Source organism: Mycothermus thermophilus (genome assembly GCF_041956435.1).
Source record: "Mycothermus thermophilus strain CBS 625.91 unplaced genomic scaffold VTJ04scaffold_2, whole genome shotgun sequence".
Lineage (NCBI taxonomy): Eukaryota > Fungi > Ascomycota > Sordariomycetes > Sordariales > Chaetomiaceae > Mycothermus > Mycothermus thermophilus.
The window spans coordinates 2174540-2192456 of NW_027191428.1; the positions used below are offsets into that span (position 1 = coordinate 2174540).

The following is a 17917-nucleotide window of genomic DNA, read 5'->3' on the forward strand; positions in this document are numbered from 1 at the left end:
GGACAGCCGCCAGGACTGAGAGAAAGAAACCACGCCGATCCCCACCAGCCTCATCCGTGGTGGAAACTGGGGGAAGCATTTCCCTGGCACCGGCGCGGGATGCATGGTGCCCATTCCCCATTTCTGCATTTGCGTGCCGTTTTGCTCAAAGTCGACACAACTTTTACATGATGCTGACGCAGGCCGGTCAAGTTTCTGAACATTCACTTCGTCCCCCGCAAACACCGAGGTTCCGGGCTCCGGCTGCAGCTCCTGCCTGGTGCTGATTTGACCCGTCTCGGCTCGAGCAAACGTACCCTGTCTCTCTCTCAGCCTGCTTCCATGCTGGTCATGAGTTCCAAACAAAAGAAAACTTCCACGAGGATTTTGTTGCCCAAAGCAAAAGCTGACCTGCCCTGCTGGCCTGGAAGCGCCGGCTAGCGGAGGCCACTCTAGCCCAGTCAGGGCTGGCTGGGTTTTTGGGAGCGTGGGGGGCAGTACCTAGGATCCGCCGCTGCCGCCGGGAGCCGAAGAACTGGAGGGTTCCATCGATCAATGGACGCCAGTAAAGTGGTTGGGGGTCTGGTCTGCCGAGACCTGCTGCTGCTGCTGTTCCTGCGAGGAAAAAAGATCGATCAGCAGCAACACCCAAACCCCTGGGAAGAAAAGTTGACTGACATGCTCACCCCGAATCCGGCTTGTTTCTGATGGTTTGACACCCATCAACTGACCCAGACCGCCTCCCCCGGCGTTGCTGGTCATAAGGTACCGGTAGGCAATTCCGGCGCCGGCTTGCCACCTGAGATACGTACTATGGGTTACTAACTAATTGCAAGGTGCCCCGAATATTGCCAATGGATGACAGGATGGCTTGGGGTTTGTGGTCGTGTGTGCAACTTCAAAACGCTGGATGATGGGACCCGACGGAACCTGGAAGACCTCGTGACATGTCCCAATCCGGCCTGGCCCCGCCGAAGCAGCCCACCTGGGCCGGCTTGGGCCTGGGCCTGACCTTCTGTCTGCCACGCTAGGGGGCCGAACGTTCCTTCTGTGCGCACCCGCCCCAAGCCCCGGGAAATTGGTTGCTGTGGGGCCTCTCCACGCTCCGGGGCAGCTTCCGGCCAGGTGCTCGCCTCTCCTTCCAGATGTCCCAAGATTCTCTCTCTCCTCGTGCTTCTCGGCGTCGGCAGTCGGCCTCTCGGAGTCTTCCCTCTGCTTCTGTGTGGTCCGATGCCGACGTCAAGGCGCGGCGTGGTGCGGCGACATCATGAATCTGTCTGGGTGTTTGTAAGGAACCTGACACCAGGGCAGTACATCCGGAGATCTCTCTCCACGGAGGATTCCGACTGTCGATCACAAACAGGAACACCACCAACAACACCAACACCGTACATCCCCGGGTCAATTGCTCCCGGTCTTCTGTGTCCCCAACAAAAAAACCAATCTCAAATTGCCTATTTTCACAGCCTTGTCAGCCGGGCGTTTTCTGCCATGCAGCACAACAGATGCTGCATTTGCGGGGGAATCAAACCTGGTGCATGCTGACTGCGTAACGGGGTGAGCCGTTTCCGCGGTGTTTTCTGGCCCACCTTCGATGCTGTGTCACTCATCCGCCCATCCATCTCATCGACCGGCAAGCTAGTTAGGGAGCATCTTGTGTGGCATCCCTACCCTCCCTTACTATCTTTGTGTCTCTCATGTCATGTTGCTCACCGCTCCCCCGTCTCGAGTGAAGGGGTTAAAAAAAAAGACCGCAAACAAGGCTGGGAAAAAAGAATGAGCGGAAATCACCCCCAAGAAAATTTCACCAGCCAGTGACGATGCCGTCCGACTCGCCGATTTCATCGAGCTGCATGACGTGCTGCTGCAGTCCTGCGCAGGGTCCGCCGTCCGTTCCCTGGCCGTCGGGTTCCTTGGAGACAGCCCTGAGGCACCTCGGCGGTCCCAACAGCGGGCAGCAAAACGTTGGCGGGCGGCGCCGATTGCGTCGTCATGCCACGTTTGGGATCCTGGGGGAGGAGAGATGTGTCTTATCCCGCCGTTCTGCAAGATCGGGGAGACGGGGCACAACCAGGTCCCAGGTTGTGCTTGGACACACAGACATACACACACACACACAGTCACGCACACGGCATTTGACGCGGAACCTGGAGGGAGTTGTGCAAAAGTGCATCTGGGGTGGGCATCCAGAAGAAGGCAGGGAAGAAGGGATTTAAGGCAAACTTCACAATTCCATCCATTGATCCATTGGATGGGCTAGTAGGTGGTGGTAACACAAGCACACGGTTTGGGCGGGCTGTGTTAGCCACGTGAAGCAGTCCAGCTGTGCTGTTGAGCTTGACGAGTGTCTCTAGCTCGGATTTTACAAGCATATGTATGTATGTGTATGTCCAGCCAAGCATGCTTGGTTGTCGCCATTCCCACCCAGATTTGGCACCGGTGTGTCGGACCGTTGACAGGCTCTTGCTTGAGTCCTCAAGTCAAGCATCAGCCTCTCATAATACCCTCTTTTATACATTTCGTGATCATGCCACTTCGTACTTCTTGGACAGATCAACCTCAACCCCGCTGATGTATTTCCTTGGACTAAACCTGTCATGGCAACCATTTCCTTTCTCCAGACGCCAAATCCCAGCCGGGCTAAATCCTACAGCGGCATTCGGGGCCCAGGCCGAGTAACTAGTTACAGCACCGCAGTCCAGCGACTGACTGAAGACAATTTGGCTGGTCAGCTATCTTGAAATGCAGACAGCTGAAGTGGAACGGCTGAAATCTGGCCCCTCTTCGAGCACCCCGCCTCCTAGCTGCCCCTCGCAGACAAGGCGGACAAACGAAACAGCTGCCCGCATCGACTAGTCGTAGCTCGAGGAAATGGATCCCTTGAATCTCAATGGTCTTACGGAGCAGGTCAGGTCGTTTGCCTTACCTTCCGTTCCGGGCAACCCACTGTCACACAACGAACCACCTGGCCAAACTGCCCCGCCTTGAAGAAGTACCCCCAGCTTTCAAGCCACAAAAGAGTCTTGAGTATCCCCAATTGGCAACTGGAAGCAAACATACGTCATTCAATAGCCTCGGCACAATGCTTCTCGTACATAGACAATTGCTAGCCAGCCACCTCTCTTGCTATTGTTTGAATCCTGGGAAGAAGTTGTCAATGTTGAATCTTTTTAGTTTTGTCTCGGAGCTCAGGGGAGCTAACTAACTACCCCGCTCTCACGCTCTCAGCACATGCAATTGGCCCCTCCGCCGCCGTTAGATCGGGGGCAGAAACATGGCACGTGCCACGGCGGGGTCGCGAACCAGTTTCAGGCAGGCAGTTTCAATGGCCGGTTCGGGCAGTTGCGATGGACGGATGCAGACAAGTGACAAACGGAAGGTCCATCCAGAGTGTTTGATTTGGTTTGAGTCTTGTCCGGTGAGCGTCAGCAGGGAGGGAAGCCCGAGGTTCAGTCAGGCCAGGAGAGCGACTGCCTAGCGGAGAGGTCCAATTCTTTTTATTTTGTGTTTTTATACATTCTTTTTTTATTTTTTCTGGTTTCGATGCGTCTCTGTTTCCGGGCTCCCATCGGATCTCGCGGTCTGAGGCTATCAACAACAACCGCCCGACTCAGCACTCACTCTCCTGCAGCTTCATCTCATCACCGTGCAGCTCTCACCTCCACTCGTCCCGCATTCACACTCCCTCTCATCCGAACTGTCCAACTCCAACAGCAACCTCGTCGTCTCTTCACCATGAACGCTCAGGAACTGTCCCAGTATCTCGCCGACGCCCCGCCCTCGGTCGTCCGGCTCGAGATCGAGAAGCACTTTGATGCTCTCACGGACAAGCAGAAGCGCTACGCTCACTTCATCAGCAAGTAAGGATTCTTTTAGATTGAGTTTCCAACATGTAAAAAGGGCATTCTCGTGCAACCACGGGGCCGTCTCAAGCAAGAAGACAGCCACCTGCGTTACTGTGTTCTCCCGCGGTACCCCCACCATCCATCCCATGCTGATATTGGACCCCCAGAGCCTCCTTCGCGGGCACCCGCATTGTGTTGCGTCAGGTCTCCCCTGAGTCGGAGCACATTTTCGACTTCATCCTGGCCCTGCACAAGGCCTCCGGCGGCGACTGGAAGAAGCTCGCCGAGCAGGCCGGCGTCGATGAGCAGGGGCTGACGGCCTTCTTGCAATACGCCGCCCAGTTCCTCGGCAATGCGGGTAACTACAAAAGCTTTGGTGACTCCAAGTTCATCCCCCGCTGCGATGAGTCCGTCTTTGCGGCCCTCGCCGCCGTCTCTCCCGAGGCCGAGAAGCACTACAAAGCCACCAACGGCGCCATCTTCTCGGCCGACAAGCCGGGCCTCCTGCATCTGGGCTTCACCGACGAGGGCCACCTAACCACCTACTACCCGGACTCGCCTACCATCACCAAGGATGAGATCACCGCCGTCAACAAGTGGATGGAAGATAGGGGCCTCCTCCCGGAGAACACGCGCGTGCGCAAGACTGCCGATGGCGTCTTTGAGATTCTCATCGCCTCCGCCGTGACCTCGGTTCCCCCCAAGGGCGGCGACATTGGAAGCCAGACCGAGTTTGTCGTCACCGACGGGCCTCTTGAAGGCAAGACTATCAAGCTCGTCTATGGCGACTATTCCAAGGAGATGAGCCTCATTACCGACTATATCCGGGCCGCCGCCGAGAACGCCGACAATGAGACCCAGGAGAAGATGCACCTGGCCTACGGCGAGTCGTTTGAGACGGGCTCGCTCTATGCTTTCAAGGACAGCCAGCGCCATTGGATCCGCGATCAGGGGCCCATGGTCGAGTGCAACATCGGCTTCATTGAGACTTATCGTGACCCTGCCGGTGTGCGCGGAGAGTGGGAGGGCTTTGCCGCTGTCGTGAACCGTATGTTTCTGGCCGCTTTTTTTTTTGTCAGGAAAACACTGTTCTTGAGCTGACAACAGACATCAGTGGAGAGGACGCGGGCTTTTGGCGAGCTCGTCCGCTCGGCTCCCGAGCTGATCCCGCTGCTGCCGTGGTCCAAGGAGTTTGAGAAGGACAAGTTCCTGTCTCCTGACTTCACTTCTCTGGAGGTCCTGTCGTTTGCCGGTAAGTTTAGTTGTCCATGACGCACAATTGTTCAGATCTGACGGTGTCCTAGGCTCTGGCATTCCTGCCGGTATCAACATGTAAGCCAAAACCCGAAAAGAGATGGCACGATATCGATACTGATCTCTATACAGTCCTAACTACGACGATATCCGGCAGCAGGAGGGCTTCAAGAATGTGAGCTTGGGTAAGCTACGGTTCCAGCAAGTATGGTTTCCATTGTTCATGGGCTGACGACTTTGTAGGCAACGTCCTGAGCGCCAAGGCTCCGGATGAGAAGATCCCCTTCATCGCCGAGAGTGATCTCGAGCTGTACAAGAAGTACCGCGATGCCGCGTTCGAGGTCCAGGTCGGCCTTCACGAGCTTACTGGTATGTTTGCTATTTATTTCTCTGTTGTGCCTGAAAATGCTTTCCTTTGCTGACCCGTGTCAGGCCACGGCTGCGGCAAGCTCCTCCAGGAGACTGCCCCTGGCGAGTACAACTTTGACATCAACAACCCTCCCGTCAGCCCCCTGACTGGGAAGCCCATTACGACTTGGTATAAGCCTGGTCAAACCTGGGGCTCCGTCTTTGGTGGCATTGCTGGCGCCTATGAGGAATGCCGTGCCGAGCTCGTTGCAATGCACTTGAGGTGAGCTTGAAGCGCCCAGAACTGTTTCTCAGTTGCAGAACTGACACACACGAAGCTGCGAATTCAAGGCGCTCCAGATCTTCGGCTTTGGCGATGGCACCGTCGACATGGACGGCCCTGCTGGTGACGTGCTGTATGCGTCGTACCTCAGCATGGCTCGCGCCGGCCTGTGCTCGGTCGAGTTCTGGGACCCCAAGAGCCAGAAGTGGGGACAGCCTCACTGCCAGGCTCGCTTCGCCATCCTCAAGGCGTTCCTGGAAGCCGGCGATGACTTCTGCAAGCTGGAGTACAAGGAGGAGGACCTCTCGGATTTGACGATCCGTCTTGATCGGTCCAAGATCCTGACCAGCGGCAGGAAAGGTGGGTTTACCCCTTTTTTTCATATCCCTACAAAACAAATGGAACGCTGACGAAACTTATTTCCTCCAACAGCCGTCGCCGACTTCCTCCAGAAGCTGCACATTTACAAGTCGACGGCCGACGTGGAGAACGGCGCAAAGTTCTTCACCGACATGTCGACCGTCGGCCTCGAGTATTGGGGCACCAAGGTGCGCGACGTGGTGCTCAAGAACAAGCAACCCCGCAAGGTGTTTGTCCAGGCAAACACCTTCCTCGACCCGGCCACGGGGAAAGTGACGCTCAAGCACTACGAGCCCACGCTCGAGGGCATGATCCAGAGCTGGGCCGAGAGGGAGCTGTGACTCTCTCTGGAGGTGGACCATGATGATGTGGCGAGGAAGCAAAAGGTTGGTGCTGGTGGTGCTTGTGGGAAGGAGAGGGCGATGCTTTGAGTAGTGGTACTACTAGGGGTACTCTTCTCGTCTTGTCCAGCAATGGTGTGGATCAGGTACCTGAGTCATGGGGGGTTCAGGGAATTATGGTATAGAAGGGTTGGGATGGACTGGACTGGACTGGGTGTTGTGGTGGTGGTGCTTCGGGCAGGCATGTTGGCGTGTATGTAGAGAGAAGTTCGGCGGAGTTTGTGAGTAGAGGAAATGTGGGGTGATATCAGTTAGGTGAACTTAAGTGGCATGTGTGTTTTGCTTGGGGGTGTGTGATTTGTTTAAGTATCATGACTGACTGACTGACTGGGTGATTGAGCGTCACAACCTCTTAAGACGATGATTGAGGTTAGGTGGTTCCATGTGTGTGTGTTTGTGTGGTTTGTCAAACAAACAACCTGGACCCAAGGCAACAAAAGAAAAGAAAAGGCTCACTCGGCCCCTGGCGGATGACAACGATAATAGGACACCAACGAGGAGGTGCCGGTATCTACCTACTTACCTATCTACCTAAGGTACATAGGTAGGCATGCTCCCGATTAGGGAGACTAGAGTGCTTCATTCTTCGATACTTTTGGGTACCTTAGGTAGGTATCTTTTTAAGGATATTCCCCTGGGTTAAGCTACGTGCTCTCGCCTCTCTGCTCAGAGTTTGCTGTTCCCGCTCTCCATAGGAATGAATGCACAAGAACCTCCAGCACAACGTCTTGCTAAGCCAGTGTATGTACATACATTTTGATCTTAAACACACATACCAGAGCCGGGACGGACAAGCGTACTGTCTCTCTCTAATTCTTCTAATTCTCTTCGCTTCAATCATCATCATAATTCATCATACAATCATCTGCCATTTTGTCTCTTTTCTTTTTTTTTCCCAACTTGCTCATCAACTTTTTTCCCCTTCTCTTCTCTTTTCCCTTTTTTACTTTCCCTTTCCTCCCGAACACTGAAGCCAAAATGAAATTGATCAATAAAAGAATAACAAAACGACAAAGAAAAAGGGTATCCGTATCATTCCCACTGCCGCTGCCGCTCAAAATACAACAATAAAGAAAAAAAAAAAAATCCCCCAACCCAACCCATTCCATCCCTATGAATGTTGTAGCCTCCTAGTTCCATATCCTTTTTCCCTGTTTTGTTTTGGTCGCCATAGAGACTTCGTAATCGTAAATAACAAAAGTACTCAGGCTCTTGCCTATGCCCAAGGTACAACAGAGATATTGCAAGTGGGAGATGATGGTAGAAGGTCGAAGGTAGACCTCATCACCCACCCGTTCCCATTCCCGCCTTCCAGCTCCTTCCAGGTTGTTTTTTTATCGCTGTCATTGTTGCGGCTTGGGAGTGGAAGTGGAAGTGAAAGTGAATCCATGTCGAGAGGCGTTATGTCACCGCCGCATTCGACCTAGTTGCTGACTGGCCAGACGGGTAAGTTGCTTGCTGTTGTTTTTCTGTCCGTCCGTCCGTACGTTTGCCTGGAAGGGTCCCCAAATAGGCTCGTTAACCCTTCGCGGCATGGCATGGCTCGTCTGTCCTGGCCCGTCCCAAGTTCTCGAGAGGGGACGAGACATGTCGTCGGGGGTCGAACCCCTCACAAGGTTTGTTTGTGGATGTTGTCCACGGCTCGGCCAATCACATCTTGGACCAAGGCGGAGTCTCAATCCAAGATGGAACGACATAAACCCTCCTCCAAACAGGCTCCCAAACTGTCCGGCCTAAATAACCCCACAAACCTTCAGGGACGGTGGTAGTTGTAGGAGGCCTCATGCGCCGGTTCCGAGACAGCTGGCTGCTCAAACCTCCCCGCTCCCCCCAGCACCAACAGCAGCAGGAGCAACAAAACCAGGAGGGGCAACACTACCGACCGTCGACATCCCTGAGATCGACCCCGACCTGCTCGCCGACTCGGCCGGCCCATCCTTCTGATGCGTCTTCATATGCCGTCTCAGCTGATCCTGCCGGTGGAAGTTGCGATCACAACCCGGCACGGAACAGGTAAACCGGCCCTTGACCTCGTGGGTGCGCTTGTGCTTGGACAGGTTGGAGGACTCGCTGAATCCCTTCCCACAGACAGGGCACTTGAGGGGTTTCAGGCCGGAGTGGACGCGTTGGTGCATCGCTGGCGGTGCACACACAGAGGTTAGTAACACGCCTTGTATTGATTTGGTAGATATGAAAACTCAAGACGTACTCAGCGCGCTTGGATACCGGAAGGCCTTGTTACAGATATTGCACACCAACGGCTTCTCGTTGCTGTGGATAAACATGTGCTGGGTCAGGGCCTGTTTTGCCGAAAAGCCCTTGTTGCAGGTCGGGCAGATGTGAGGCTTGTCTGTGGGGGTATCGTCATGTCAGCAAGAGTGTCACCAAGGACAAAACGGAGTCATGACACTAACGGCCAATATGGGTTTGCATGTGCCGCTCAATCTTGCTCCGCTGCGGGAACCCGGGCGCGTTCGGGTCGCTGCGCGGACAATCGTCCCAGCCGCAGCGGAATCCTTGAGCACCCTTCTGGGCGTGTTTGACGTGGGCTTCCGAGGCGTGCTTGAACAGGTCTTCGGCATTGGCAAAGACCAGACCACAAACATTGGGCCGGCCCTCGTCGCGCCAGAGACACCTGTGCTCGTCGTCTTCGTCGCCTTCATCTTCGTCGTGGATGGAGCCGGGCTCTAGGGACTGGTCTGCGGATGAGGCGATGGACATGCTGCGGGCGAGAGATGGCGCAGGGCCGGGTTTGACATCGGTCATTTCGACGTTGTTGTTGGAGAGGGGCGTCAGGGGCGATGGCGTTCCCGAGGACCGGCCAGAGTCGGACGTATCCAGAGGAGTCGCGGGTGGTGATGTGGACTGGCTCGGAGCGTCGGCCATCGGCTGGTGATGGCTATTATGGTTATGGTGTGTCTCGACCGAGGCCCGTGGGAGGTTGGGAATGACATTGGCTAAGAAAGGGCGATGCTGCGAGTTGAAGTGTTCCAGGAAAGACTCAAGGTCCTGGATCTCGGCACCGCATTCAACAAAGTGTTGATGGCTGGCCTGGAAGTTCTGGCCGACCGAACCGAAGTGGTTGTTGAAGGAGGCTGGCTGGTTGGGGATGGCCAGGGGCATGTGGCAGTACTGGTCCAAGATCTGGGGATCTTCCAAGGGACAGCTCGTACAGCTTGATGGGTCTGTCGTGTCGCCATGGGCAAGGAGGAGGTGGTTTGTGATAGTGCCCCATTGGCCTGGTAAGAGTCCCGGCTGCAACAGGAACGGTTGCTCCGACGTGTTGGAGAGACCATAGCCCATGTTGCCCATGACTGATGGTACGTGGCGGTTGTGAGCAGAAGGACAAGTGCAACCAGATCCCAAGAGGGGACTCACCTTGACGCTGCTGCAAGTTATCAAATCCTTGGTGCTGGGAACCCCCTGGAGAGTGGTGGTTGATGGAAATGAGAGCAGCGGCGCCGTCGACAACCTCGGAGGAAGGAAACGAGGCAGCGACTACGTCAGGCCTACCAGGACATGTCTGATCGGTGCAGGCGTCGGCGATATCAGCGCAGGCCATGTTTGTGCACTTGTCAGTCATGGTACACTCGCTGTCGCAGCAGCTGTCGGCTGCAGACTGGCAGTCCTCGTCTGTACATGGCATGACGCAGGTGGTGATTTGCTGTTGCTGCTGTTGTTGCTGCTGCTGTTGCTGTTGCTGTTGTTGCTGGGAATACCATGATTGCTGGTAGTAGGGGTTCTGGGAGAACGACTCGGAGTCAGGCCTGGATTGCATGGATATGCTGTGGTGGATGGAGTTCTGAAAGTCGTAGCGAGGGACGGCGGGGTCGCGGGACCATCGGTTCTGCATCGAGGACGAGCCTCCTCGATGGTTGAGCTGCTGGAAGCCGTTGTATAGACCGACACCCATGCAGCCCTCGACGCAGAGGTCGTCGTGGGCTTGATAGGTGGAAGATGGGGTGGACATGCGGGCGGGATTGGATGGCGTTGTTTGCTGGTGATGGCTCGGGGCTAGTTGGTGATGCTGGGCCATGTTCATGGCGGCGAAGTCATAGCCGGTGCTGTGGGAGGGGCGATGGAAGGCAATATTTGCATCCACGCCTCCGTGGCCATGGCCGTTGTCATTGCGATTCCCACTCCCAAAGGGATCATGGGGGTCGAAGTGGCCGTGCATGGCGGGGACCGGGAGATCTGAGGCTAGATTCCCTCGAGGATGGTGGAAATGAGCTGATTGTGAAGGTAGCCGCGGGGGGCAATTGATTGATCCAACAGCCGACGGCTCGCTTCTTTTACTCAGGAACCGGGTCGAGTCAGTGGCAGTCGAAGGTGTAAATTTTTTGACAGACACCTCCCATCAGAGGGGACGAGCAGCCGCGGGATGCAGGAGCCGGAGGTTGTGGTGTGGTGTGGAGTTGTCGGCGCAATTTGCACCTTGAGGGCTCCTTTGAGAACCTTGAGGGCTCAAAGCTCTCCACTCGAGGAAGGTGGAGCAGCGGAAATCCGGGTCCCTGGTGCCTGCGTCCCTGGTCCCGTCTGTCGTCACCTGCCGCCGGTTGGCTGGTACGTACTTTATCACTCTGAACTTTCCTTTCTGGTTCTGGTTATTGTTCACTTTCTGTGAACAAGTTGCATGGAGTAAGCCTTTCGAATCCCAGGTGCAGGGTGTCTTGTTTGTTTGAAGAAACGGACAGTCAATGGCGGGGTTGGCACTCAGACGTCAGAGCCCTGAGATACTGTGCAAATGTGGGGGTTGGCCAAAGATGCAACTCCCTGAAGCTCAGATCGTCCATCACAATTACAGAACAAACAAGAAACACCAGCTCAGTTCGAGGCCTCTCTCTATACATCCCTCTTGCAATAGACTCAAATCCCGAGTCCCAGGCCCATACTAGGGAAGTAAATGTTTCTTGAATACCTACTTCAATCCAGGTTGAGGGCTCTCACACAACCATAGCTCTTTCAGATCAAAATGGCTGATACAGTAGCAAACATATATTAAGCCTTTAAACCGTTTTATTTACAAGACTACGTCAGCCATCATCAGGTATCTTAAAACTCCCAGAACAGCATCACATGCCCTCTCTTCCCATGAATGAACCACACCGTAAACTCTCAAGGCACCCGCAGCCAAGCCAAGCACAGGACAAGTGGGGCATCGCCAAGCCCGGTCCGTTTCCTTGAACCGTTGCGCTCGTTTCCCGCTGCGACTTGCATCAACAGCCAACCTCCAAGCCTCCGACAGACAACAACACACGTGGACTTCCCACCAAGCCACAAGGCACCGAATCCTCCGCCCGGCATTTGCTTTGCCTCGCAATCCAGCGCAGTCCAGGCCCGTTTGCTTTCTCTTCTTTTCCTTCCAGCCAGCATCCTCCGACATCCATCCAGCTCTCCGTTCCACTTCCCAGCCATTATCTCATCCCAACCTGCGCATACACAACATCCAAACCGCAGACAACCATCTCCCACCCTCACTCTCCCATCAACCCAGCCAAACCAACCAACCGGCCAACGAACCTCCCGGTTTCAACCCCAAACCCCTCAAACCTATCAAACGCCAAAAAGACCCCTCCCTCCAAGAAAAAGAATGGGAAACCTCTGCGGCAAATCCTCCCGCGACGACGACCCCTTCTCCCGCCCCGGCCGCCGGCTCGGCGACGCCCCGCCGCGTCCGACAGCTCCCTCGGCGTCGGTTCCATCCAGCGCGGCCAAGGCCAAGCAGCCCTCTTCATCATCATCATCTGCGCAGCCGCCGCGCAAAGTAGGCGGTCCACCCCGTACCTTGGGCGGAACTTCCGGGGAAGCATCATCACCAGGAGGAGCAAGTGCGGAGGAAGCGCGCGCGAAGGCGGCTGCTGCTGCTGAGGTGAGTTTTGTTTCGTTTGGTTCCTAGCACCCACATATAAAGGTGATAGGTGCGTTATAGCGGAGGAATGGCTAGCTAACGAGTGATTCGTACCCATATAGGCACGATACCAAGCCGCCAAACAAAACCGCGGCAAGCTCGGGACGGCGCTCGACAAGCAGCGCGCGCTGACGGACGCTGAGGCGCTGCGGCTGGCGAGCGAGGAGGAGAGGAGGCGGAGGGACATGGATCAGGCGGCCGAGGCTTTGAGGCATAGTTAATTTTGTTTTCTTTTCTTCTTTTCTTTTCCTGCTCCTTTTGCTCCTCTTGTTTTTCTGTTCTTGGTTTGATTGGATTAGGAGGTCGAGTTGGTTGGTTGTATGCATGTATGTAAGTATGTCCCCGAGTTGCTTGGGTTCAGGCAGTCTCACGGGTTTTCTTTTTAAGTCGTGGGTTCGTTCGGGTGTGATGGGCTTTTTGTTCGTATGGGGTTCCTCATAGTTAGGGATGCGGGATGGGATCTGGCTTGGTCTGGGACGGATTGTGATGGCGCTGACGATGGCTGATGATGGGAGTTGATTTGGCGCTTTGGGACCCATGAGTGAGTGAGCGGATTCTGGAGCGTACCTAGACGGGAGCCGCGGCTTGTCTTTTTTTTACGTCCTTGGAAGGTACCTGAGTTATTTCGTAGGATTGGAGAGGAGGTCGCTGGCTCATGTTCACTTCTCTCTCAAGGTATATACTTTGTAGGTTAGGTAGTCCGGTCTTCAAGGGACAGGACAGGGGAGGGATATGGATTTCAAGCCAAGCGGAATTTTCATCTCCTTCATTGCGATGCGGTCGTTTAGTCAGCCACATCCATACCTAACTGATATCTCAACTTTCAAGCGCACGTTCAGGTGTTCTTGGTCCATGGATGGATGGCAGTCGCACGAGCATCGGGAATGACATGGTTGAGGAATGGAACAGCGAGACGTACATCCCCAGGCAATATAATTATGTACAAGACACGTTATTCCAATATTTCAGAGACAAAGACCTGAACTACCCGGAACGGTCATCGAATACCAAAACTCAATTACACCTATACTATATATAACCCACAAAAGACGCCAACCAGTAACCCAAGCTGCTCGGAGATACATACTACCACCGCTTCTTATTCCGGGAATTCTACACACCAACGACACTGTCTGTATTGTCATCCCTTGTCGTTCCCGCCGTTCACACGATGACTTGGTATGAGATGTGCCCCCTTCCGTGTCTCGGGGTAGGATGACCCTCTTCCATCCTTCAACACGGGCAGCAGCCAACGGACTCTCTCGGGCTCAAAAACATCGTAGTTCATAGGTTCTTTTTTTTTCTCGATGGCTGGCTGACCCACCGACCTACCAACCAAAACCCTGGAACCATCAAGACTAAAAAATGAACATAAACCACGATGTGAGAACACCATACCTCGTTTACGCGCAAAGGAGTTGGAGACGAGTGACCGACTCCAGCGAGCATCAAAGAACGAACGAGCCAGCACAAACACACATTCTTCGCTGCTGCCGGGCTGACTGACCAACGACGAACCCACGGCAGAACAATACACCACCACCCATCCACACCACACCACCACCACACCCCACCTCATCCACACCCACACTACGTAATCGTATACCTCCCGCTCACCGGCGCGCGGCTCTCCGATTCGGCCGCGGCGATGGTCGCCTCCCTCAGCAACCTCGTCAGCTCCGACAGCGCCTTGCTCACCACCAGCTCCGTATCGCCCTCGATAAGGATATACAACTTCGGGTCCCCACCCGGCTGCGGCTCCTTGCCCGGCGGGTAGTAGCTGCCCTTGGTGGTGATGGACGTGCCCGTCGCCTCCAAAATCTTGGCCACGTTGGTCCGGTTGGTGACGGCCCACCGCGCCTTTTGCGGGAAGTCGTTGATCTCCAGCGTCGCGTGGAACGCGCCCGCGTCCGGGCCCTTGTTGTCGATGGGCTGGCCCTGGCGGAGCTGGCCCGCGCGCGCGAGCCGCGCGTTGATGTCGGCGATGGCCGACGCCGCCTTGTCGAGCGCCCCGCCCTTGCCCGTGACGACGGGGATGCCGCCGCGCACCGCCGCGCCCGCGGCTTCGCCCTCCCCGGAACCCGCTGCCGCGCGGGCGGCGTCGCGCGAGACGATGGCCGAAGCGGCGGCCTCGATGAGGGATTTCGCCGCGTCTTTCTTGCCCGTGGCGTCGTCGGCGCCGTCGTCGTCCTCGTCTTCCCCGTCGGCCTTGTGGGTTTTGCGCTCGCGCATGCGCGCCGCCTCGCGCTCCTTGTCGAGCCGATCCAGGCCCTTTCCGCCGAACCCGCTCGAATCCTTGGCCTTGCCGGCCTTGACCTTTTCGCGCCACGACTTGCGCATCTCGTCGAGCTTGGGGGGAACCGGCTGCCCGCTCTGCTCGAGCGCCTTGGCGATGCCGGGGGCGCAGTTCTCCTGCTCCTCCGTGACGAACGTGACCGCGGTGCCCGTGTTGCCCGCGCGGCCCGTGCGGCCGGCGCGGTGGACGTAGTCCTCGAGGTGGTTGGGCGCATCGTAGTTGATGACGAGCTTGAGCTGCTTGACGTCGAGGCCGCGAGCCGCTACCGAAGTAGCAATCAGGATGGGGCAGACGCCCTTCTTGAAGTCGGAAATGGTCGAGTTCCGGTCCTCCTGGTCCTTGCCGCCGTGGATCGACATGCAGCCGTAGCCGCGGCGCAGGAGCTCGCGCAGGAGGTCGTCAGCCTTCTCCTGCCGGTCGACAAAGATGAGGGCGCGCACGTCATCATCGTCCTTGTACAGCTCGCCAAGAAGCTCGAGCAGCCTCACAAACTTCTTGCTCTCGTCGATGACCTCAACCACCTGCGTGATCTCGGGCGCCACGACGCTGCGGCCGCCGACCGTGATCTCGACAGGCTGGCGGAGTACCTTCTTGGTGAGCGCGTCGATGATGCGCGGCATGGTAGCCGAGAAGAGGATGGTCTGGCGGTCCGGGCGCACGTTCTGGAAGATCTTCATGACCTGCGGCTCGAAGCCCATGTCGAACATGCGATCGGCCTCGTCCAGCACCAGATACGTGGCGCGCTTCAGGTTGGTGACGCGGCCCGAGTTGGCGGCGAGGAGATCGATCATGCGACCCGGGGTGGCGACGATGATCTCCGCTCCGCGCTTCAGCTCGGCGATCTGGTCCTTGATGGCGCTACCACCGTAGGCGGCCACGGCACGCAGCTTGAGCGCCTTGGCAAAAGGCAGGAGGTCCGTGTAAATTTGGGTGCACAATTCTCGCGTGGGCGTCATGATCAGCGCGATGGGCCCGTCGTCGCCGCTCACCGGGTCCTGGTCCTTGATGTGACGGAGCATGGGCAGGACGAAGGCCATGGTCTTGCCGGACCCCGTCTTTGCGACGCCGATGACGTCGCGGCCTGACATGATGACGGGCAGGGCTTGCATCTGGATAGGCGTAGGCTTCTCGTAGCCAAGCGAGGCGATGACGTCCAAGATGGGCTGGGTCAGGCCGCACTGCGACCACTTCTGCACCGGCCGCGGTACGTTCTTGCCCGACACCTTGATGCCGTCCAGCTCCATGCGGAGCTCGTTCGCCTCCTCCTCGGTCATCTGAGCAAGCTCTTGCGGCTCGACCCAGAAGTTCTTGCGTATCGGGTTCAACTCGATCTTGCTGTAGTCGATCGTCGGAATGTCCTTCTTCTTTTTCTTGGCCGCCATGGCGAGGATGGAGGCCGGGTCAGCATTCTCAGCCTCGTAGCCATAGTCATCTTCGCTGAAGTAGGCCTCCGGCTCAAAGTCCTTCTTCTTCGCAGTCTGCTTTTCCTTGGCAGAAGCCAAGCCGAACTTGGGCGCGGGAGCCGACTGCTCCAGCTCGGCCATGTAGGCGTCCAGAGGATCGAGCTCCTCCTCGACGTCCATGGCATCGGCGGCGGGTTGCGCCGATTCCTCCTTGGCCGTGCCGTTCGGAGCCTCCGTGTCCACGTCCATGGCCATGGCCTCCTTTTGGATGCGTTCTTCGCGCCTTTCGTGGAGGATGCGGTGGGCCGCTGCCATGTCCTCCTCGTTGCGGGCCATGAGAAGGTCCAAGTCGTCCTCGCCATCTTCCTCCGCCTCGCCGTTGGCCTCGACGGCATCGTCGGCCTTGTCAGGGACGTAGTCGGGGAGCTTGACGAGTTTGCGCTTGGTGACTTCTTCGTCGTCCATGTCGAGCTTGCGCTTGGAAGTCGATTTCTGGGTGTCAGCAGCTTTGTTGAAACCGAAGGCACTGACCGCGCGGTTGGCCGGGAGCAGGCCGGCATCCTTGGGGCCTGTTTGGGCCTTGTTGTTGAGGGGCGGCTTCGCAGCAGCGGCAGCAGCAGCCAATTTGACATCTCCGAGCTTTGCGGGCGACTGTGCTCGCGCTCCCTTGGCATTTTTGGCGATGGCTTTGGGGTCGAACTTGCCGGGATAGGGGCCCGGGGTCGCCGGAGTCGCTGGCGATTCTGGAGCAGGACTTGCCGACGCGGGTTGAGGTTTCGTAGCTGTCGACACGCCGCCGGCCTTCTGGTCCATCTCGACAAGAAGCTGGCGGGTGGCGTCAGCAGTAGCGGCGGCTTCCTTGGCCTCTTTTTGAGCATGCTTTTCCTTCATGGCTTGGAGTTTGCGCAGTCGTTCAGCCTTTTTCTCCGCCTCAGTCTGCGCTTGGGTCGGTGTAGACTTAGCTGGCTGCGCATCGGGGCCTGGGTGGGCAGGGGAGCGGCCGTCTGCGCGACGGTCGTGGGGCCGCGCAGGAGAGTTCTCGCGGCTCCTCCGCTCGCGGCTGGCGTCTCTGGCCCGCGGGGCTCGACGGTCTGGAGATCGTGGCCTGTCGTGGCCGCGGTCGCGCGACCTTCTGCGGTCTCGATCACGACGCCGGTAGTAGTCGTCATCCCGGCGGTCTCGGTCCCGATCTCGATCTCGGTCTAGGGAACGGTCCCTCCACCGGTACGAGTCGCGATCGCGGCCATCGCGGGCATAGTCGCGGTCGCGGTCACGGTCACGGTCACGGTCACGGTCACGGTCACGGTCGCGGTATCGGCGCTGGAGAAGGTTGGGGTGGTCAGCAAGGGATATTAAGGGATTGAGGACAAAGAAGGGTTGACGTACATCCGGGCTGCGGGAGCGGCGACGATCGCGGTCTCTGTCGCGGTCCCTATCCCGGTCGCGGTCGCGGTCTCGATCTCGGTCTCGGTCTCGGTCGCGACGCTCATCCTCCTTACGCCTTCGCGCAGCATGGCTTCCTGCAGGAGATGGTGAGCGCGAGTCTCTGGGTCGAGCCATATCTGGTGTCGGTGGTGACGATGGCTCAGCAAGAGAGGACTTGTGGACTTGTGGTAGTGGTGGTGGTGGTGGTGAGATGTACTTTTGAAGGCGGGCGACCCTTTGCAGACCCTTTGCAGGTGGTTAGTGGTCCAGCGAGAAATGCAGATGCAGCATCCTCCACTCTATGGTTCTGTGTGCAGACCGCGGATGCTGTGCTGTGCTGTGTAGGTGGATGGTTGGGAGGTGATGGAGAGGTGGATGGAGGTGAAGTCTGGTTGAGATGAGGCTGATGGATGTT

The 17917-nt window shown here is 56.9% G+C and overlaps 4 protein-coding genes across 4 annotated transcripts; 2 read left to right on the forward strand and 2 right to left on the reverse strand.

Moving 5' to 3' along the window:
• Positions 1-3714: 3714 nt before the first annotated feature.
• On the forward strand, positions 3715-6410 carry VTJ04DRAFT_2943 (uncharacterized protein; the record flags this gene model as incomplete). Its single annotated transcript, XM_069360788.1, has 9 exons — positions 3715-3839; positions 3992-4872; positions 4939-5076; positions 5129-5156; positions 5211-5263; positions 5322-5447; positions 5511-5709; positions 5765-6069; positions 6142-6410. The coding sequence occupies 9 exons, from the start codon at positions 3715-3717 to the stop codon at positions 6408-6410; spliced, it is 2124 nt and encodes a 707-aa protein (XP_069221464.1).
• Positions 6411-8281: 1871 nt separating this feature from the next.
• On the reverse strand, positions 8282-10647 carry VTJ04DRAFT_2944 (uncharacterized protein; the record flags this gene model as incomplete). The annotated part of the gene is made up of 4 exons (XM_069360789.1): positions 8282-8607; positions 8680-8820; positions 8885-9784; positions 9849-10647. 4 exons carry the CDS (start codon positions 10645-10647, stop codon positions 8282-8284), a joined length of 2166 nt encoding a protein of 721 aa, XP_069221465.1.
• Positions 10648-12060: 1413 nt separating this feature from the next.
• Positions 12061-12599, forward strand: VTJ04DRAFT_2945 (uncharacterized protein; the record flags this gene model as incomplete). Its single annotated transcript, XM_069360790.1, has 2 exons — positions 12061-12339; positions 12441-12599. The coding sequence occupies 2 exons, from the start codon at positions 12061-12063 to the stop codon at positions 12597-12599; spliced, it is 438 nt and encodes a 145-aa protein (XP_069221466.1).
• Positions 12600-13968: 1369 nt separating this feature from the next.
• VTJ04DRAFT_2946 (uncharacterized protein) lies at positions 13969-17637 on the reverse strand (the record flags this gene model as incomplete). Its single annotated transcript, XM_069360791.1, has 2 exons — positions 13969-17397; positions 17464-17637. 2 exons carry the CDS (start codon positions 17635-17637, stop codon positions 13969-13971), a joined length of 3603 nt encoding a protein of 1200 aa, XP_069221467.1.
• Between the last annotated feature and the right edge of the window lie 280 nt (positions 17638-17917).